This window comes from Elgaria multicarinata, chromosome 10, assembly GCF_023053635.1.
Source record: "Elgaria multicarinata webbii isolate HBS135686 ecotype San Diego chromosome 10, rElgMul1.1.pri, whole genome shotgun sequence".
NCBI lineage: Eukaryota > Metazoa > Chordata > Lepidosauria > Squamata > Anguidae > Elgaria > Elgaria multicarinata.
Window position 1 is genome coordinate 35,292,839 of NC_086180.1, and position 23,189 is coordinate 35,316,027.

At 41.5% G+C, this 23,189-nt stretch overlaps 1 protein-coding gene across 5 annotated transcripts in view; it reads right to left on the bottom strand.

The window, feature by feature from the left end:
* Positions 1-23,189, bottom strand: part of PDE5A (phosphodiesterase 5A) — a 93,254-nt gene that overhangs the window by 38,710 nt on the left and 31,355 nt on the right. For all 5 annotated transcript variants that reach the window (XM_063136134.1, XM_063136133.1, XM_063136135.1 and 2 more), the window contains exons 4-6: positions 6,871-6,942; positions 3,667-3,756; positions 204-341 (exon numbers count right to left, since the gene is read on the bottom strand). In XM_063136134.1, the coding sequence (XP_062992204.1) occupies positions 204-341; positions 3,667-3,756; positions 6,871-6,942 (300 nt within the window). The remainder of the gene's footprint in view (positions 1-203; positions 342-3,666; positions 3,757-6,870; positions 6,943-23,189) is intronic.

The window sequence follows — 23,189 nt, forward strand, 5'->3', positions numbered from 1 at the left end:
TATACCGCCCAATAGCCGGAGCTCTCTGGGCGGTTCACAAAAATTAAAAACATTCAAAGTATAAAACAACAGTATAAAACCATAATATAAAATACAATATAAAAGCTCAACCAGATAAAAACAGCAGCAATGCAAAATTACAAATTTAAAACACCAAGTTAAAATTTATTTATTTATTTTAAATAAATAAATAATGTACTCACAGAACAGTCTTCATCCACTATAAAAATGGTGCACTTCTGCACCTGCATGAAGGAGATTATGGTAGCAGCTATCTTCTTCAAAATGACTTCCAAGGACTGCTGCTCTTCAAATATTAAGCTGGCAAGATCAAGAAGAACCTGCAGCGAAAAAAGAAAGCCAAATTTCTGATAGGTATATCAAGGTATTCTAAAGACTTAAATAATTATGCAGCTAGGTTTTATTTATTTTTTAAATGGAGATGAACATGAGGATTTGGTGCATGGTATAGTAGGATTAACTGCCTCTTAAAGGTAGGAATGTTGTAAGATAGGAATGCCTCAAAACCCTACCTTACAATTTGAAAAACATGTGCTTCACCTAGGAAGGAGCATTTAGCTAACAGAATATGACAAGCACTGCTCTACTCTCCCCTGGTAAGCACCTTTGAGTGCTCAGAGAGGGGAAGCTAGTGGTTTTTATTAGTGCTGGGCTGAAAATTTTGGCCATTCCATTTTTGACATTTCGTGGGGATGAGGGAAAAACGAAAACTCAGGCGAAAGATGCTGGGAGAGGTGAGAATTTTCTCCTTGGAGAGGGAACAGGGTTTCCACATACCTTTTTAAATGTAGGCAGTTGTTGAGGGGTCTTCTTTCTTTCTTTCTTTCTTTTTTTTTTCAAAACACCCCTGGCATTTTCGGGAGCCCAAGAGTTCTCCCTGAGTGCTTATTGGAGATGGAGAGGTCACATGGTCTCCAATAGCGTTCACTTAGAACTGCTGAGATCCTCCAAATGTTGAGTTAAGCAGTGGTGTGTTTTTTTAAAACTAAAAAAATAAGAAGCCCCCACAGTAACCGGCTACATTTTAAAAAGGTATGTAGAAACCCTGGCCCTCTCCCCAAGGAAAAAGTTCGCCGAATTTCCACCACCCCCTCCTTACGAAACAGACAGAAAAAACAATGCGTTTTTCGCAAGGAGAGAGAAAGTTCCCAAAAATAGGTGGCAGGATTCGGCCCAGCACTAGTTGTTGTTGTTAATCTGATGTTATAATTTTGTTGTTACCTTGGGAAGGTGAGATCTAAATGCTTTAAATAATAAATAAATACACTCAAGAAAGATTGAAGGAATGCCCTTAAATTCTTTCCTCCCGAAACCCCCTAGTCCAGGGGAGGGCAACTTGTAGCTCTCCAGATGTTTTGGCCTACAACTCCCATCAACCCTAGCCAGCATAGGTAATTGTCAATGATGATGGGAGTTGTAGGTCAAAATATCTAGAGGGCACAACCTTTAGTCTCACAAACTCCTATTGATCAGTACAAAGGGTATGAATGACACATAAAAATGGCAAATTTTGTGGTAGCTGTACAAAAACCTATTCCTGGAATGTATGCAACAGAAATAATAACACAACAACAACAACCAAGAGGTTGTTTTTGAAAGGGCTTTTTTATTAATTTTCTATTGCACAGGAGCACTAGTATGATCTCAAAGATATAAAATAAAACAAAACAAATACTTTAAATGTTGCCACAAACACATTTTGTATGTTTATTAGAGGGAGTGCTACTTTATGTATTTATTGTTGTTATACTGTACAGGATCATTGGTGCACTCCTGCAAAAAGGTGGAACCTGAACCATAACAGAACTATGGAATAATATTGGGGCATAAATGAGAAAATCACTTGTCCCTAGTTTTCCCCCTGTTCCTTTTCTTTTTCTTGGGATGCCCCTTGCTTAAACCAATACGTATAATACTTAACATAAAAGATGTTTAAATTAGCTGTTTGGCAACCAATGCTTCCTACTTACTGTCTACTCAAGACAGAGGCATCATTCATCCATCTTATGCAATAGACCATTTTGGCGTTTTTTGCCAAGAACATTCTTAACCCAGTGGGGATTCACATCGATAGATGTTTTGGCTCATCATGTTAATATAACCTTGATTTCTCCCACAATGCTCCACTGTAGCCTGACAAGATGGGAAACTTTTGCTGGGGGGAGCTCTCAATTTGGCAAGCTATGGCCTTGTTTGAAGAACGACCATGGAGTGCAGTATTACGGAACCTGGTTGGGATGTTGGCCTGAAACATTGAAAGCTTTTGTAAGCAACTTTGAAATACTATCCCACTGCAAAGCTACGGAATACTGTCTGCCCATTTTATTCCTACCAATATGTTTTTTTCTTCACACTGGCACGGGTGGGCCTAGATACTTCCCTCCGTAAACAGTGGTGGAATATAAATAACCCTTCAACAAAGCACATGGGTAGATGACACACCCTTAGAAACATACGGAGAGAGACCAGCTCTGCTTCACCAGATACAGTAAACACCCTATTAATACATGTGGAGGAGTCTCAGAGTCTGAGTCAGTTTACAGAAAAGGAAGGATCAGGACTTGTTCAGACTCAAATTCACCCCAATGTCAGAAAGGGTGTGGGTGAGAGATGCTCTAGATTGACCTTCCCTTCATTTCTGGTTAATAAGCAGCTGAACAAGCCCCAAGGAGAACATGTAGTAGAAGCGGGTGTATAATCACTGAACCCTTGATTACATCTTGCTTTAGCTGTGTTTCACCATTGCCCTTTGAGTTATGTGGAATACGTCATATTGAACTGAAGAGGGCCTATCTTCAGATCAGTAGTACAGCACATGCTTTGCATGTGGAAAGTTCCAGGTTCAATCCCAAGCATCTTCAGTTCAAGGTATCTCAAATATCAGGTCTGGGGAAGGCCTCTACCCGAGATCTTGATCTCAGTGTTTATTAGTCAAATGCATGGTCCCCAGTGGCAAGAGATACAGCCAGCATCAGTTGCCTGGTTTTGGATATGCCTGCAGGGCATGTCTTTGTCTTCATTGCAGCCCTCAGACACCTGCTAACCTGTCCCCTCTTCCTGATGGTGAGAGAGACAGAGTACTACAGGGATGGGGAATATGGGGTCTTCCAGGTGTTGTTGGACTGCAACTTCCATCATCACTCAACACTGGCTATGCTGGCTATGGCTGACAAGAGTTGCAGTCCAACATCTGGAGGGCCAATGTTCCTCACCCTTAGTGTAATCAGTGGTGGAGGGCTGACAGAGATCAGTCCCTTTGAGTATTCCTTTTGAACACTTGCAAACCCCAATGGTTTTGAATATTTGAAAGGGACGTACAAATAGCCCAATCAAATTTCAGGCACCAGGCTCCTCAGCCACTTCTGCCATCTCCTCCCCTCTCATCACCAACCACCTCTTCATCGTCTACAGACCTTACCCTCAGGTTAGAGCCCAGTGCAGGAGAAGACACTGCTCAGTGCCAGGGCATCCCAGCACAGCCACCACTTACGGTACCAAGTGGCCCCCTATGGCTGCAGCACCCTACAACACATATTGGATATAACTTAAGGTCCCAGCAAAGTAAGGAGGCCTAGGGCAAAGGAAGCTTTTACTCTACAGGTTTCATACACTCCGTGTCCGTGCAGATAACTTTGAAAGGCTCACCTGATTGCGTCTGTTTTCAAGCAGGGATGTCTCATACAGCTGAGCATTGTGCAGAACAATTCCACAAAATGCTAGGTAACCCGCAAAATCCTGAAAACCAGATACTAAAAGTTAATCGACTTGGCAGCTTGAGTTCGAGAACACTGGGAGTTAGCCAGCTAATTGCCATAAATCATAATACAGATTAGTCCCAGAAACTATTGGGGTGAATTCTAGCAGCGTAGGAAGCAGGTGAGCTTTTGAAACACTTGTTCTAAATTCCTTATTCTCTGGGCTGACTGACACGTCAGCAATAGTTTCCATTGATTCTACAAGTTCCATAAAGTATTTTGGCAATCCTCACCAACATATTATTACTTCTGTGCTGCTTTGCCATTTATCTTCTGTATCTGCCAATAACCCTATGAGAGGGCAAGGCGTACAGACCTCGATATATCAACACCCACGAACAAGTATTTACACCTTGAAATGTTCTTCTGTTTTCTCATTTCTAATAGAACTCCAGTTATTTGGTTAGGCTTGACAAGCTAGAAGGAGGTTGTTATTTTCTGTTCCCAAGCACCATGCTTTAGTAGCAATGAGTGCTGTTTATATACCATCTTAAAATGTCCAATTATACCTGTGACCAGTTCCCAAGTGGTAAAGATTTGTGGTCAATTCTTGCAAATACAAAATGAGTTCAGACAATGGCCTACCTTATGTGAACATAAGAAGAGCCATGCTGGATCAGACCGAGGGTCCATCTAGTCCAGCACTCTGTTCACACAGTGGCTAACCAGCTGTTGAACAGGGACCAACAAAGCAGTACACGGTGCAATAGCACCCTCCCACCCATGTTCCCCAGCAACAGGTGCACACAAGCTTACTGGCTCAGATACTGGAGCTAGCACATAACCATCAAGGCTAGCAGCCATTGATAGTCTTCACCGCCTGGAATTTATCCAACCCCCTTTTAAAGCCATCCAAATTGGTGTCCATCACTACATCTTCTGGTAGCGAATTCCATAATTTAACTATGCGCTGTGTGAAGAAGTACTTCCTTTTATTTGTCTTGAAATTCCCACCAATCAGCTTCATGGGATGACTCTGGGTTCTAGTATTTTGAGAGAGGGAGAAAAATGTCCCCCTATCCACATTCTCCATACCATGCATAATTTTGTACACCTCTACATAACAATCTACATAAGATATCAAAGAAATTATTTTTTGACAATCATGCATAAAATAGTCATACTGATCAGCAGTTGCCAGGATTTTTGTTTTGGAAGCATGGCCCCGCTTCTGACCACAGCTTACTTAAGAAGAAGTATCACTGACATCAAGGTATTTATTTATGAATAAGTGCATTCTTGAGCACAGCCTATGTAATATTCATCCCCATTTTGTCATAATAAAAGCATTCTCTAATAAGTAGTTCTGGAGATGCACAGAGTGCTCTGTCAACTTTAAATATGGAACACATGGTATAGCCATCTATTATATAAGGAATTACATATTTTAAAAGTATGAACTGAATCTGGCTTAGACAGCAAAGGCATGAGCCATTTTTTGTTCAGGAAATGTATTAATTCTGATGTCCTGCAGATGTTCGTCACACGCTCCATTTACTGTAGAAAGAATGAATGAATTCTGACCTTGTTACTAACAACATTTGTCATTTTCTCTGGCTAGGCTCAGCTCTGTTTAGTGCGCCACAAGATTTATTTGTGACACAGGTTTCAGAAAAGTTGCTAAACATGACAATTCCACATCACTCTGGCTTTAGGCACTTCTAAATTAATCAAATATTCTCAAACGATGGGGAGTTTCTGACACAATGCTAGTGCCCATTGCACTAGTGTAAACAATTACATTGTGCTAGTGTAAATGACCTCTAGCACAATGCCAATAAATGATCTCTCGCACAATGTAAATCTGATCTCTTCCGGCAGGCCTATCTGGTGGAATTTTAGGATGTTTTTAGGATGTTTAACAATGTATATTATGTTTTAATTCAGTTTTATGTATTTTATATTTGCTGCTGTTCCCCGCCTCAATCAGAATGGAGAGGATGGTAAGAAATATTATTATTATTATTATTATTATTATTATTATTATTATTATATGACTTCTAGCACTATGTTAATTGCTGGCATGATGGCCATTTCACCTTTCATTTTGCTTTTAAAAATCCATTTTAAGGTGTTTTATTCTGTTTTTATTGTATTTTATCTTGTACACTGCTCCAAAATTTTGAATGGGGAAATAAATCTTCTGGGGACTCCTGCCATTCCAGCAAGCATGACTAGCATTAAGCCGGAGAATGTTTACACTAGTGCAATGTAATTTATGTTAGCAGTAGTGTAACATTGGATACTGCCCTATGATATTTATGCAGTTCAGTTATCCATTTTATGGCCTCTTTCCAGAACTGGGTTACATAACAATTGCACAAATTGTAGACTTATCAAAACATGGTTTGGAAAACAATAGTTTAAAAGTAATTTCATATGAAGTTGTATTCCTACACTAAGGGACAAACTAAACATTCCCTAACCCATAGCTGAGTTATGTGTGATTGTCTCTCCTACGCTCCTGCAAGCACACATGATCCATTTCGGAACAGAACTGTGACACTTCAGGAGAGGAGCATTTAAGCTTCCTTCCTCCTCAATTTTCATCCTGAAATTCCACTCCATCCCCATGGAGGGGTTAAAAAGTCTCTATTGATTTCAATGAAGACTTTTTTTATTTTTAATCTTCCATGGAGATTAAATATTTTTTATTTATTTATTACATTTCTATGCTGTCCAATAGCCTAAGCTCCTGTTCCTTTATTGATTGATTGATTGATCTGATGTTTACCCTAGTCCTTTAATAGGTTATCAAGGTGCTATACAAAAAGTTACAATTACAGTCAAATAAATTAAAACGGGAACATTAAAACACCTGTCTATAAAAGAATAGTATTGAAGCAGTCCATGGAATTAAAAACATTCATCTAGCAGCACAAAATCAATGTACAGAGGATTGAAAAGGCTGAAAATAATATAAAGGTCTTTGCCTGGTACACCAGGCAAGCCTTCTTGGGGAGAGAAGTCCACAGCTGTAGTACCACCACCAAGTAGGCCCTTTCCCTATAGCCACCTGCTGCACTTCAAATAGTAGGGCCACTCAAAGAAGCTTCACTATTGATAAAAATAAGATTAAGCCAGTTATTTATACCTTCTCATCTTGCTCAGTAAATGTTCCTCCACCACCAGACTTCTTATTGATTGCTTGTGCCACACCAACTACCTGATTAAATAAAATACAGAAATATTAATTGATTCTATAGGGTTTCAACTGTTAGCAACATCAAAATGAACATTCACAATAGATGTCAAAGCCTCATTATAAAAGCTTTACTACAGCATTTGAGTGAATGCAATGCAAAAGCAGAACCCTTAATTCAAAGCTTAAGGCTGCACTCCTATGTACATTTACTTTAGAGTAAGGCCCATTGAACTCACTAGTTAAACCATAGTGCAGGGTTTGTACATAATGACAACCCACAATTCAAGAAGCCACACTCAACCCATGGCTTACAAATCATGGTTTGTTAGCACGTCTCGGTTCACACAACACAACAATGCATAGTTCAACAAGACACAGTTCAACGACAATCCACACTCAACCCATGCTCTGGCTTGTCATGCTGTTTGAAAGATTCCTGGGGTGTCTTTATGTGTGAACCAGGCCACCTTCGTTCACTTCTAGGCTAAGGGCCAAACAAGATATTTGTTTGGAAGAGGAAGTGGTGACTGTTACAATCACAACAGCAGGAAGGTGAGTTTACCCCTTCCTGTGGCAGTCCAAACTAAAACTGCTTCTCCAAAATGACTATTTGCATTGGGAGGAAAGCTGACATTAGAAGAGTGATTTTCATCAGGACCACAGCAGGGGAAGAAAGGGATAAACTCCCCCTTCCCTGCTTGCTGTGGTCCTGATAATTATCAGTCCCAATGGCTGCTATTTACATCTTTTAAAATGTGCAGATGAAATGCAAAGACACGTTTAACAGCACATCTAGTCCGGCCCTATGGTTGTTCACTGTTGAGAAACTGACAAAATGTATGTCTGATACATCCCACAGTTCCCTCAGTCCAGTCCATTAGTCAATTCTACCTGTTGGGGCACCATGTGGCTTTTGATGTCACAACAACCATCTGTTCATATAAGGAGTTTCTAAATGTTCCCATTGTGCCACAATGCGTTCTATGGCAATATAGCAGCACAACTGTCACTACTGTCATGCAAAGGAGAAGCAACTCACTGGAGAGCTGGAACAACTTTTCTGAAGCTGTGCCGTACTGATAAAGTTATGCCTACACTGCAAACAAGCAGCAAGCCCTACCCACACTGTGGCTAGCATTCACATCACATATGGGGTAAAATCCAACATAAATCCTAGTTAGAGTAAGACCCACTGAAAGGAAAGGGAGATCAGTTAGCCATGAGGGTCTGCTCTAACTAGGATTTATGTTGGGTTTTACCCATGGTAAGAGTCTTTTCAATGTTAATATAATGTTATCTATACCCCCGCCTTTTCATAAATGCACACATGTTGGCTTACATAAAATCAATACAATAAGGAATAAGATAAAATAATTTTTAAGAACAGCAGAAGAACATAACGTTCCTATCGTTGTGTGCAGTGTTGCAAAAGCAAAAGGTTTTTTTGTAGCCTGCTGGTGGCATTTTCAACATCTTCTCCACAGTTCAAATGGTGAAAGGAGTGTAACTCAGACAAAAAACATGCCCCCCTTTTTTGGGTGTTTCTAAACAAGGTTTAATTTCAAGTTACTTAAAAATGCTTAACTGATTTTTGTGTGCATATAATAGCTCCGCTGGACTTCAAGTGTCCTGACATAATGGTCTCTACTCTTTGAGAATTAATAGGAAATCTCAAAGGAGTACTCCATTTATACAGGTACATCTGATATTGTTGGGCCCTACTGCAGAGGGGCAATAGAACGAGATGAGGGACCTTTTGATGCACTGGTTGTCATTCCAAGGAAATGAAAATAGCAATGGGTCTTCTCCTAAGGGTTTATCAGTGTGTAGACTCTGAACTGTATTCATCTTGCCTCTTCCAAAGTGTCAGAGTTCTGCAATATTCCAGTCTTCCCCAACTTGGAGACCTGCAGCTGCTATGGACTACAACCCCTATCTTCCCCAGGCAGCATGGCCAATGCCAAGTCGGGGCTTAGTTGCTAACAGCCCAATCCCACCTTACTTACTCTCAGCAGAGTGTGCATCAGGCTGGCTCACCTACTTTCTTTCAAAATAAATCACAGAAAAAAACAATTTCTGAAGGTAAGCTATGGAAGGGGTGGGGAGAGACAACACGTCCTTCAGTCAGTCATAAAGCTACAGGAGAGGAGTACTGCTGTAACCTAGTTCAGCCCCTCTCTCTCCTTGTATCTCTGACTGTGTCTGGGTTAGTCCTCCCATACACAAAAAAGGCCAACTTTCCTTTCTCGTGGTATGTCAGTATTTAACATTTGCAATTCACGTGTACAAAGAGCAGCATGAAGTTTACTCATGAGTCAGCAATTCAGCAAGCACTCAGGTACACTTGTTGCTAAATCATGGCTAAAGCTTCCAATCTGTAGTTTGAATGAAACAGGCTTGGAGTTGGAAGACTTCCTCAAAAGTAGACTGGTTTCCCAGCAAGCACCCTATCCTCACATCGGGTGCCGCCACTCTCATCAATGTCTCTTCCTCTCTGAAAGAGGTAAAGAGCCAAGACCAGCATACGTAGCAGCTGTAATATATACCATTGTTTTTCCTTTCTAAGAAACAGAGCCAAAAATTATGACACCTTGGTCCATGTGTCTTTCTTCTTCTTCTAAAAATAATGAGAGAGATTGTGCATGCAGCACCTTGGATGCTCTTCTGACAATGGCCCCATTGAGAAGACACCTTAAAACAAGGCTTTAACCATGGTGGTTAAGCCAGAACCATGGTTAAAGCCATGGTTTAAAGTGTCTTTTGAACACGGCCCAGCTTTCTGGCTTAACCACTGTAGTTAAAGCTGTGGTTTAACGTGTCTTCTGAAAGGGGCCAATGTGGTGTTTTTGCTATGTGACTGCTCACCTGCTGATCTGATCAAGCATGATAAACTGCATGGCTATCTTAAAAAAAGCTATTACGCATACTTTAGGCTCGTGTAGTATCACCATACATACATCAGTGGAAGATAACAATAATAATGTGGCCAAAAGATGCTATAGTTAGTAAGAATGGGATTAAACTGTATGAAATGGACATAACAATAAAGACCTTCATTAAATCAATGTTTCCGACTGGACATTTAAACTAATTCAAAATTCTATGGTGGAAACCTCCAAGCCAACCCCTAGTGGTCCCTGTAAAGATAAGCTGATCAGTCAAAATAATATCGAGAAGTTGTATCTGTTGATTTTTGTGTCCATTGATTCATGGATTTATATTTAGCTTTCAGATTTATTTAGCTTTTAGTTTCCAATAAAATGAGAGTTGTAAAAAAAGAAAAAAGAAAAAGGAAGTTGTAATATAAATGCTAATTGGCAATTTTATTGTGGAATCTATTATTTGTTATTTATTATTATTTTATATTTATTATTCAAAAAATAAGCTGGACTGTGGATGGTGGTCCAGATGGTTAGACTGATCCTTACAGAAGGCACTTGGAATTGGAATTACAAAGTGTGTGAGAGAGGGGAGGATAGCACAGGATAAACCTAAATTAGATCCAAGCCTCCTCCAGCCATGCTACAACGCTATGGTGGTGGGAATCTGGATTGTGGCCAGGGAGCACATGGAGGGCCTGTAGTCAGCACTGGGAGTGGTTGTCATTTACCACAGCAGGGAAACACTGGGGTAGTCTTGGCATTAAAAGATTTTTTAAAAAAAACGTGGTTAGGAGATCTCATTTTGTTCCCAATACCTGGAACGCCCAACCCCCAGTATCCCAATCGTCTAATCACAACCTAGCAGGAGGCAAGAAGCTTTATTTTTCTGTTTGTTGTTTCTCATGTGCTTTACACTCCCAGGAAACCAGGAAGATATGTATGATAAAGAAAGCTGTAATTCAGTTTAGCAACTTTAGCATATTAGCAGCGAAATTTGTTGCCCAGAAATCCGCCAGAAATAGAATTATTTGTGACCACCGCAGTTTGGAAGGGATACGAAACAGGAAATGATGCCTTCTGCTAAAAGACCTCAATAGAAGATCTTTTGCAAGGCACACATATGGAAAAGTGTGCTCACCCATTAAGGACTAAAGTTCTAATAGCCGAGCTGTAAAATTGGGTGGAAAAACACTTTCAATATCTCAGTGGGTTGGATGATGATTTATAGTCTCTACTTTCACACCAGCCTCTCTCAAAGCTACTGGCAGCACAAATAAGATCATTGTTCTGTGAAGTGAGACATTAGCAAGCACAGCCTCAAAATGTTCATTTTAAATAAAGGATTTATTGTCAAGTCCATTGCATAAAGTCCAACTCTTCCCTTTTAAAGTTAATGGTAAACTCCTCCTGGTTGCAACCAAGCCACACAGGGGAAACTTAAAGAAGGTTTTAAAAACAAAAACTACCTTGACAATGGTACTATTAAAAACAACACAATCCTATTGTTTTTAGATATCCTACACATCATACAGCTGTTTCCAAATTCCAAAGATAGGGCTATCAGGTACCTTTTAATTTAAGGGACATTTCCTTATTTTAGATCATACCTCAAAGAACAGACTGTTCAGATCACTATGTGGCGAATGCATTTTATCTCCATAGAGCAGGCACCACACAGAACAGATGACGCAGCAATTTCCCAGAAGAGAACACCCCACAGCCACCCACAAAACTCCTGTTAGTATATATTTACAACTTAAATGCCCCATCTTTCCCATACACTTGCACAGTTTCATCTATTTTCTCCAGATCAACCCCACCCCTCACAGGCAAGCAAATCTTCAACTCTTGCCCACATCTACTGCAACCACAGGTTTTATAAATAGGCCAGCATTTCGACAGCTCAACAATTCCCAAGAAGGACCACATCACATACTAAAGGTTTTCACAACATAAGGTGATTCTTTGGCCATGTCTACACCAGCCGTTTATTCCAGGATAATATCGAAATTGTCCCTACCAGGCCACATGACACACGGCTGATCCTGCAGTGATGTCAGGTCGACCCTCACTTATTTAGGAATATTGTCGATTGCTTTTGTCACTTTTGGGGGGCTCTGTCGCTACAATCCTGAAGTCCATGGCTGGTGCACCTATCCCTTCACAAAGCAGTTGCTGTTCGGCATGAGCTTCTGGCTCAGCAAACAGCCAACCCGCTGTCAGGGGCGTGTGCAAGGGCATCGGCGTGTTTCATTGCCAAGTGTGGTTTTTTTTAAAAAACAACAACAAATATATCTCTACACATCAGCACATTTTTAACACAGTACCTATCCCCCCTTGTGTTGCTGTGTGTCTGTGCTGGTGCACATCTCCCAGGAGTTAGTCCTGCCCACTTCTGCCGATACACATTCGGAACTACCGTCATGGAGCACACGTTCTCCCGCAATGGCTCTCCTTTACTTGCAGGAAGCATCAGTGGTGTGTGCCCCGTGAGCGCTGAGCGCAGAAGCTGGAAACCATCACAATTATCCCTCCTCCGTTGCCAAACGGCTGTAGGTGCAGATTAGCCCTCTGTAGTGGAGACCTGCACAATGATGGACCCACTTTTTGTCAACAAGTTCAGTGTCTAAGGCCATAGCTAGACCTAAGGTTTATCCCTGGATCGTCCAGGGGTCAAACCTGTTCATCTAGGTGACACACAGGGGATCCAGTGCTCAGGCAGGGGCGAACCCTGGATGATCCCAGGATAAACCTTAGGTCTAGCTGTGGCCTAAGTGTCTGCCTCAGCCACTCCATCAAGAACAGGGCTGCCATCTTTTTCCTGATAGAAGTTCTGTGCTTTAACAGCTTCACAATAGGCAGCCATTCAACCAGCGGTTGCACTTCTTTGAGGACTGCCTCTCTTGTAGCACAAAAGATGTATTTTAAAAAGCTGAAAGATCCAAGTTATGACTCTTTGGGTGTTCCTCTTTCCGCCCATTTCTAAACCATCTTAGAACTGTTTTTAGCCTTACAACAATCCTATGAGCTAATTTAGGCTAAGCGCCTTGCCTAAGGCAATCCTGTAAGTGGGGATTTGAATCTGTGTTTCCTGTCTCCAAACCTAACAGTCCTGCCTCACCACAATGATTCCCCATGTTAGTGCTATGAATGCTTTTGGAAGGAGCGTTTATTGTATTCCTTCACTACATGCAAATCTGAAGTTTCTATGTCACGTAAGCGAGTATGCTTGTAAACAGTGCCTGATCACTTCTGGTGCAAGTGAGAGTGCCTAAACAAACTGTAAACCTTTGATCCATGGTTTCTTTTGCGTGATGTGTGAACCCAAACCTCTGGCTTGTCTCTCAACCATCAAGCCCTGTAGAAATAACACAACAGCAAAACATGGAGGATTTCTCTGGCCTGTCAGAGAGTGACAAACCAGAGTTTCAGGTTCAATAAATGCTCACATGTGATTTGCAAATTGGGTCACTGTCTATTATTACTGAGTCATTGACTGGGTTCTGATGATTGCATAGGGAGAAGAAGCCATCATGGCTCTCCCCGCATTTGCATAATCCCCCGCGATGTAGCAGATTGGCATGTCGTCCAAACATGGTACTTGGCATGGCAGGAGTGATTTTGTACCCACCTACAACCCACGACTTACAGTAGGGACTGTAGGGTGGGTATGAAGCTACCCCTGCTGAGCCATGTTCGGACAACACACCAACCCGTGCTACATTTCCAGGAATTATGCAAATAGCAGTCATTTGGGGAGGGTGTGTGGAGAAGCCACAATAACTTCTTCCTATGTGATTATCTGAACACCCCCATTATTTTTGCTAATTTGCTCATTTAAAATATTTAAAACCTGACAAAGGAATTGATGGACCACATTGGGAACCTCCATGGGCTGTTTTGGCCCATGGGCCAAAGGTTTCCCATTCCTGATGTAAATGCTAAAAAGCTTATAATGGAGCCTTGTGGCACTCCCATAAGCTAATGGCCATGGGGCGGAGCAGAAATCTCCCAGCAACACCTTCTGAGACTATTGTTCCAGGAAGGACCAGAATCACTGTAACACCATGCCTCCTAAGCCCAATCAAGATAAGTTATCCAGAAGGATACTATGGTTGATGGTATCGAAAGCTGCTGAGAAATCCAGGAGAATCAGCAGAGTTGCACTCCCCCGTCCATTCCCTGACATAAGGCTGGGAAATAGACAGGGGCAACCAAGTCTGTTTCCGTACCAATAACCAGGTTTGAAATTACTCCCTACTTTTAGAATTCCAAAGCTGAAAGTTAGGCTTGGAGAATCAATATTAAGTATTGCAGCTAACTTAGGAAAGTAAGTAAACATTCTAACGTCCCAGTGTGCTCTGACACCAGTCCGCAGGTGCACAGCTGACATGCAGGTGTTGGCTCACAACACTGGACGTTTTATTTTTATTAGCTTTGAACCACAGAAAGCTGAACCCATTTCAATGGTATCACAGGCTCTCTGAAGAATCCAAAAGGAGAACACTTTCACCCTATGTAAACAGTTTCCTGCCATGAAAGGGAAGCTTGTGGTTCTTAAAGAGCTGTGAGGAAACAGTAAAAAAAGGCAATGTTAATATGGCCTAAAAAGCCCATTCAGCTGCTCCTTATTAGTCCCGTAGGTTTCTCTTTTACTATGGAAAGCATGTCAACCATATGCAAGCTCGTTTATTCTTTGGATGCAAGTGCAAATCCCTGAACTTGTTATATGAAGCACTTTGAAAAATGGAATGAAACAGTGGCCCAGTTCGCACACAACAGGAAGCCACCATCAGTAAATTTTTCCATGAGGATTTTCGTTGCGGCAGTTGCTGCCATTTTGAATATTCTCCCCTGTTAAAACAGCTCCATTGGCTTCCAGTTTGTTTCCAGGCACAATTCAAAGTGCTGGTTATGACCTATAAAGCTCTATATGGTTCGGGTCCAGGTTATTTGAAAGAACGTATTCTCCCTTAAGAGGCTGCCCGTGCTTTGAGATCTTCTGGAGAGGCCCTTCTTTCAGTCCCACCTTCTTCACAGGCACGCTTGGTGGGAACATGGGAGAGGGCCTTCTCGGTGGCTGCTCCGGTGCTCTGGAACTCTCTTCCCGGGGAAGCTAGGCTGGCTCCCTCCTTGATGGGCTTTCGGAAGCAGGCTAAAACTTTTTTGTTCCAGCAGGCCTTTGGAGAATAATCCAGCCCTCCATCTATGTTAATGTCTTATAATTTTGTTGTGTATTTTTAATTGTTTATGGTTTTGTTTCCCTCCCCCCCCATGTATATTTTAAACTTTCTAAGGCCGCCTTGAGGCCCAGCATTGGGCAAAAGGCGGGATACAAATAATAATAATAATAATAACAACAACAACAACAACAACAACAATAATAATGTTACATGCAAACCTGGGAGTGTGGGCTGTTGGGGTGGTTGACAAACCACTCACAACCTTAAAACAACCCATGTGTTCTGGGTGGCTCATCAACTACCCCAACAATGCACCCTCACTGAGTTCACACGTAACAAGAAGCCGCTGTGGCGGGAGCTTGGATTATCAACCTGGTATCTGTGGGCACCCCAACCAACCATGGTTGTGGTGATCGTGCGAACCAAGTCAGACTGTCTTAGAGATAGGCTTCACCACTACTTTAAAGTAATGTTACCCACTTTTATGAACTGAACAATGAAATGAAATTATTTTCAATAACCAACAAGTCCAGATTCTGAACTCATTTGAAGTTCAAAATGCAACTCCAAGTAAACTCTATTTTCAACTCTATTTGGTGCAACTCCGAGTAAGTTCTATTTGCCGTGTGGCAATCATAAACTATGAAAGTTTCTTAAAACCAGGTAATTAGGAAACTGAACGCACAACTCTGGAGGGTTTCTTCATGCTGGGGGAGGGGGGAATTACATAATTAGCACAAACATAGCATGGCAGCATATATGTCAATGGAGTCCTAGACTCTGTGGTTTACAGCAAGAGTCTAGTAATAATTTGAATATCCTTAAAACTTTCAACGGCAGGAAAATTTAAACTCAAAACATGCAAGACTGGCTGCACCCAGGAATAGACATGAGGCCCACACACCATATCCAGACTATGAAGTCTCCCCAACCTCTCCACTAGTACTATGTGAGCACTGGCACCAACACAGCCTAGTAGTGTCATCATATGGTTGGCCAGCCATTCTAGGAGAACTGTGGGCTGGGGTAGCCTACCTGTGCAAAATCAGATCAATCTATGTATTGACTAATTAATTTCAAGGAGTGAAGACTGCTTCCAATTCCCTTGGTCCAGAAATGGTATAATGAACCAATTCTAATGCTGAGCAGGTGATCCAGTCTGTGCCACCTCAGCCATTTGTAGGGGAACCATTTGTTTGAAAGTTCCCCCTTGTCTAGCGTGACCATATGAAAAGGAGGACAGGGCTCCTGTATCTTTAACAGTTGCATAGAAAAGGGAATTTCAACCAGTATCCTTTGTACGTGTGCAGCACCTAGTGAAATTCTCTCTTCATCACAACAGTTAAAGCTGCAGGAGCCCTACCCTCTGTAGTATCTGGTCACTAGAGTGACAAGATACAAAAGAGGGCAGGGCTCCTGCAGCTTTAACTGTTGTGATGAAGAGGGAATTTCACCAGGTGCTGCATGCCTACAAATGACATCTGCTGCAATCCCCTTTTGTATGCAATTGTTAAAGATACAGAAGTCCTGTCTTCCTTTTCATATGGTCACCCTACTCATGTCAAAAGTTCCCTGAATGCCAAGTTCCAGAAAAGCAAAACCCCACATGCATCTCTGAGATGGTTCAGTTCCTTGTTCTTTTTTGTTGTTTTTTGTTTTTGTATTTAGCTCTGTCTACACTTTGAGGGAAAGGGAATTAGGAGAAGCATTCTGTTTCAACCATAGTCTTTGGCCAGCTATAAAATACATCGGTGAACCATGGGGATTTTGTTTTAAGAAGCAGACCACACAAATGTAGTTTTGTATTCACCATATCCATGAAAAATGATGACCCCAGCCATTAGTTCTCAGGCCAAACTCAGATATCCAAAACAACTGCAACGTTTCAGCAGTTTCAGTGTCACTCTAAGTTATAAACAGAAAGGGGAATGTTCCACCACCCCAATTACGCCAGGAGAGCAGGGTTTAGTTGGTGCACACGGCATCACGGGCAGGGTAGTTGGTGCAGCCTCGCTCTTCCCTTATGCTGGGGGTGTAGAACCTCTTTCAACCTGAGAGCCAAGTCCCATTTTGGAGAAGCTCTTGTGAGGCTCATTCCAGGGTAAGCCAACAATACCAGCGTATTTTAGCTGAAAGCTCTTATTGCCAGTAACTAAGCAATAGGAAAGGTATTTCAACCTTTCAGAATGGGGAAAAACACTGTAGAAAAGCTGGAAACCTCCAATCAATGAGCAGTGATTGGGGAAAAGGGGGTGGCGTCAGGGGAAGGGTCCTTCTGGGGAACCCTGGATGGGTGGATTAGGACCCCAAGCATGAGGTTCTGAATGTGCATTGTGAGAACACGTGAGCTGTTCTTCTGCCACTAGGTGGCACTTGACTTGGCTGCGGAGTCAGGAGCTTCTTGTGTCTGTCCTGTTCTTATTGGAGAGAGACAATAAAGTTCTTACCTAGCTTCCTGACCTGTCCTCTTTGCCTTCCAAGACAGATGTTCTGTTTCTATTGCTATTGAGCACAACACTCATCATTGGTCTATTCTGGAAGTTTCATTTGCTTGAGAAACAGAAGGCATTTGTTTTCATCTGCCTCAGAGTTTAATCCTCAGTATTTTTTTTCTAAACTTAAAATAGACACGCTGACTTTTAGCCTTAAACATGACACTGGCCTTCCCGGTTCCCTGCAGGCTTTTCTCCATAGGCCACAGACATTTCTTTAGCATTGCTAGCTGCGTTCAGAGTTTTATTTTATCTGGATGCTTCTTGTTGCATTCTTGTACATTCAGATCTCGCATTTAATTCTGTGAAAGCTACTTCAAACCCCAAAGGGAGCATGTGTCCTTTTTTCATTGTTATTTCTGAGCTAAATGCTTCTCTGTGTTTTTTTTAACTTTCTGAGACAATGTTAAGATTCAGTAACGACAACACTAAAGAAAAATGATCCACTAAATGAAGGGTCCCTGTTCATATCCAACTGTGAATTGCTGTGTGTGTGTGTGTGTGTGTGTGTGTGTGTGTGTGTGTGTGTTAGGCCAGGGCCTAATCTACACTAAGCAGGATATTGCACTATGAAAGCAGTACGAAAGCGGTATATAAAAGGCAGGAGCCACACCAAGGGGGATATAGAGGTATGAAAGCGGTATATGGTATGTGTCAATGGGCTTCAACAGTTGTCAGAGCATTTCAATACCGCTATAAAGCAGCCTTTTACAGTATATACTGCTTTCATTGGTGTAGATTAGGCCTACTCTGCTGCTCTACCCCTACAGAGATGTTGGACCTGGCCACGGTGACACATGCCTTAGTTACATCCCGATTGGATTACTGTAATGCGCTCTACGTGGGGCTGCCTTTGAAGAGTGTTCGGAAACTCCAGCTGGTTCAAAGAGCTGCAGCCAGACTGTTGACTGGGGCTGGTTACAGGGAGCACACAACTCCCGTTAAAACAGCTCCACTGGCTTCCAGTCTGTTTCCGGGCACAATTCAAAGTGCTGGTTATGACCTATAAACACCTATATGGTTTGGGTCCAGGTTATTTGAAAGAACGTATTCTCCCTTATGAGCCTGCCCGTGCTTTGAGATCTTCTGGAGAAGCCCTTCTTTCAGTCCCACCTTCTTCACAGGCACACTTGGTGGGAACATGGGAGAGGGCCTTCTCGGTGGCTGTTCTGGTGCTCTGGAACTCTCTTCCCGGGGAAGCTAGGCTGGCTCCCTCCTTGATGGGCTTTCGGAAGCAGGCTAAAACTTTTTTTTTCAAGCAGGCCTTTGGAGAATAATCCAGCCCTCCATCTATGTTATTGTCTTATAATTTTGTTGTGTATTTTAAATATTTATGGTTTTGTTTCCCCCCCCCAATGTATATTTTAAACTTTGTAAGGCCGCCTTGAGGCCCAGCATTGGGCAAAAGGCGAGATACAAATAATAATAATAACAACAACAACAACAACATCATTTGTATACCACCCCATAGCCGAGGCTCTCTGGGCGGTTTACATAAATCAGTCTGGTGTTTGATCCAAATTTTATTTATAATTTAAATAAATGTCTAACTAGGCAAATATTATTTGGATGGAAAATGTGTATGAGTCTTAGGTCCAACATCATCCAAAGGAATCCTAAAAAAAAGTTAATAAAGGCTCATGCCTTGGTTAAGCTACACTTATTTGCATAGAAAAGTATTTACCTAGGCATTAACTATCACAAATTGAAAAAGATAGCTAAAAGTTTCTGTCGGATTTTGCAACAGTACAAGAATACAAGATGCTCCCGTTTAATAAAAAAAATGTAAAAGAAACTGTGACAGCTAGAGCAGGCTACAAAATACAAATTTCATTTGTGTCCACAAAATTAAGCCATTGTAAAAAGATGGGATGAAGCTGGGACAGTCGCCCACACCTCCTGTGGTCTTGGGATGATCCCGAGACCGCAGGGAAAATTGGGCTAAAAGCCATTCCGGTTATCCCTGGAAAATGGAGGGATCATCGCTCCCTGCCCCCAGGATCCCCTGTGTGTCATGTAGCTGCACAGGGATGATCCCGGGACGATCCCCAGGATAAGGCATGGTGTAAAGTCAACCACATCATGCCAGCCTTGGATCAATTTCACTGGTTTCCAGTTTGTTTCTGTACACAAATCAACATGCTGATTTTGACCTTAATATTTTGGGGCCAGGATAGATAATATCCTTTCATATGAACCTATCTGCAATTTATTATCATAATCGGAGACCCTGTTATATGTTCTACCACCTAGAAAGGCTAGGTTGGTGGACACTTGAGATGGAGCTTTTTTGGTAGCAGCACCCTGATTGTGAAACTCCCTCTTGAGAGAGGTGAGAGTGGCTCCTTTATTTTGCTTTGGATGGGCAGAAAAGACTGTTCTGCTGGCAGTTGACGCTATTTAATGTTCTATGCTGCTCTTCAATTTTAATTTTAAAGCTGCTCTCAAATTTTATTGAATAACAGTTTTGCTCCTATGTTTCTTGATTTTGTAAGTTTAATATTTTTATTGTACATCATGCAAGGCATCTGGTAGGTGGACGGTGTGATTTATAAATGCAATAAATGCATTAAATAAAAGCAATAATTAAAGTAAAAACAGGATACAAAGCTATATGTTACATATTAAGCAAACATCTTGTTTGGCCCTTATTATGACAGGTAAGGAAGAAATGACCTGGAGATATTAGAATTTGCTTCAGCATTATTTAATGAGTGTACCGTATTTCTTCAATTCTAAGACGCACTTTTCCCCCCATATAAACACTTCTAAAAATGGGGTGCGTCTTAGAATCGCGGGTATGTCTTAGGTGTTTTTTTTTTCTGTTGGTGGTACTGAAATTAGTGTGCGTCTTACAATCGATGGCGTCTTACAATCGAAGAAATACGGTATAAAGCATCACCCATTTGCCTTCACAAATCTTAATGAAGGAAAATTATTTTTTTATTATTATTATTATTATTTATTTATATAGCACCATCAATGTACATGGAACATTACATCAATGTACATGGAACATGGAAAAGGAACATTAAAATAGAATTACTACTGTGCAAACTTTGTCCCCCAACAGTCAGAGCTGAAATGTGTGCAGAACGGCATTTTTAGGCCAAGTCTTAAAACTAATAAAAGAAGCTGCTCATTCTTCAAAAGCAAGATTCTTGTTATTTTCATGAGTTAACTTTTAAAAACGGAATCTTCCAAAATAGTTTTATATCCTACAGGATATAAAATGGGCTTTGTTTGCTCTGCCTATTTTTTCTTGATGAAGGATATAAGTGATTAGTTATTAGCTTGTGGCATTCACGGTTGTGTTGTTGCTGTTATTTTAAAAACTCCACCCTAGAGCTTTGGAACAGCAAGTTTAAAATTAAGCAGCATATGCAAATAAACAAGAATATTTTTTTCCTTGAAAAATGGACGTACTGAGATCAAACAAAATGCCAGCTTCTGAGTGAATGGGTAGAAGGGCTCTTATAGGCGATGCACAGACAAGACTCAGGGCAGGGCAGGCATCAGCATCGGGAATGGTGGAACAAATGCCAGAGCCCACTGCAGCTAACACTGGCCTCTCCCTGCACTTAAATTTTATTTTTTAAAAAAATCATAATTAGGGCTTGGTGCTGTGAAGAGAAATGCCCCAATTTCCAGAATGGGTCCCTCTCTCCACACTGTCAAATTACCCAATGGAGAACCGTTCCATTTTCGGGTAATTGCTACATGATCATCAATGGGAATTAATAGAAATGCTCAGTTTTGAAGATAAACACATGAAAATTGGCACCGTGACAGCTTTTAAAGAAGGCTTTGGGCACGCCAAGTTTGTAGCAGATCCACTCATGCAGTGATGTAGAGGGAATTTTTAAATGTCCTCTCAGGCACCTCTCGTGGCTTGATCTGTATGGCGAGGGAGAGGGAAACGAAGCAGTGGGATAAGCGCTTAGTACAATAATAAATGAGTAAATATAAATTAATAAATGCCACAACAGCAGCACACAGCTTGCCCATCCTCAGAGAGGACAGGAGATTTGCAGGAAGAGGAGGAGGAGGAGGAGGAGGAGGAGGAGGCACCCCTCCCCCGAATGTCAGTCAGGCACACTGGAGTGACTCGAGTCTAGGCAACAGCGGCTTGGTGGAGGAGGATGACAATGAGGAAACACACACACACGCACTGGAAGTCCAGCCACCCAATAGGAGTAATAGTTTAACTGAAATAAAGGGCCTGCCTGACTCAGGTGTAGAAGCTTACTCACTGACAATGCCAGCCCAACAGCACTTTCACACAGTGGATGACATGAGTCCAAGCAGAAACGTGCAACCAACCAGCCCTGTACTCCCCCTCTCCCTCCACTGCTAGAAGTAGCAGCAGCAGTCGTCAGTGTTTCCCATGCCTCATGGAACGTTATCAAAGTGTGCTTTATTAATTGTGTACCATTTGTGTGCACTGCACAACCCTAAAACACACAGACATACAAGTACAATAAGATTTTTTAATGGGGGAAGTAAATCAAACAACAGTCACACAGACAGTGGGCTGGCTTGAACGATTTCAATTGAAATGGTTTCTTTTTTGATTTTTAAATTAAAGAACAGAACAGACATATGGACACATCTGCCTTGAATGGACTTAAAAGAATATTTGAAGGAACAATTCAAAGAAAAGTCTTTTTAAAAGGATTTCTTAAGATTTTTGGATGTGCATATGCTGGGGGCAGAACAGCTCAAACGCATGAAGCATTAAAGACAGCCAAATAAAAAACAGGTCCCCCCCCTTCTAAATAAATTCATTTTGCAAAAAAAAGCTAAACAAATGGTATCTTTGCTCTCTCGCTTTCTCCCTTGCTTGCTCCTTCTCTCTCTGACCAAGATTAACACCGCCAGACCAAGAACCCCAATGAGGGCGGAATCAAGGACACTGTGAGAAAAATGATTGGCATTCCCTCTGCCGAACATTGCAATTGGAGGAGAACACAGTCACAGACAGCACTATGGCAATTCCTAATTGGTTAGCCACAAATGTCAATATGAATTATCAAAACTACCCCACCCCATCACCCCATGTTCCTTACTGGGAGGTTTTCAGTTAGACACACCACACACAGACACTAAATGGTCATATAATTTCGGAGACGTTAGAAGCTCTTATTGGGCGTGTCTCCACCCTGAAATTATTCTATGGGTTTAGAAGTGGCCAATCTCCACTCTAGAAGATCAAATGCTCCACGGATGTTCGTGATTAGGGTCTTTCCAGCGCCAAGCACACACCCCTACATTTTTGTAAACTGCCCTAGGAACATCCAGGATATAAATTCTAGGAATAATAATAATAATAATAATAATAATAATAATAATAATAATAATGCCTTGCAAAATACAATACTTCCAGTTTGGTGTATTCATTGCTATTGTGAAAGTTGCATGGAAAAGTATTTGCGTGACTGTCAGAAGAACACCTCTTCTGTGACCTAATAAGGAGGAAGCAGCAAGGGACAGAATTACCTCCTTGTTTTACATTTGTTTTTGTAGTTTCTTTTAAATGGGCGCTGTGTGTGCTGTTTCTGCTGTTTTATCTCCACCGCAGGTCAAATGTAGCCACATTCTTTCAAAAAGGGAACAAACAGCAGCACAACTCTTCTGACACAGCAATATTATCCCCTCCAACACTTGTTATGCCTGGATGGTTCATAGGCACCCACACACAGGGCACAGAA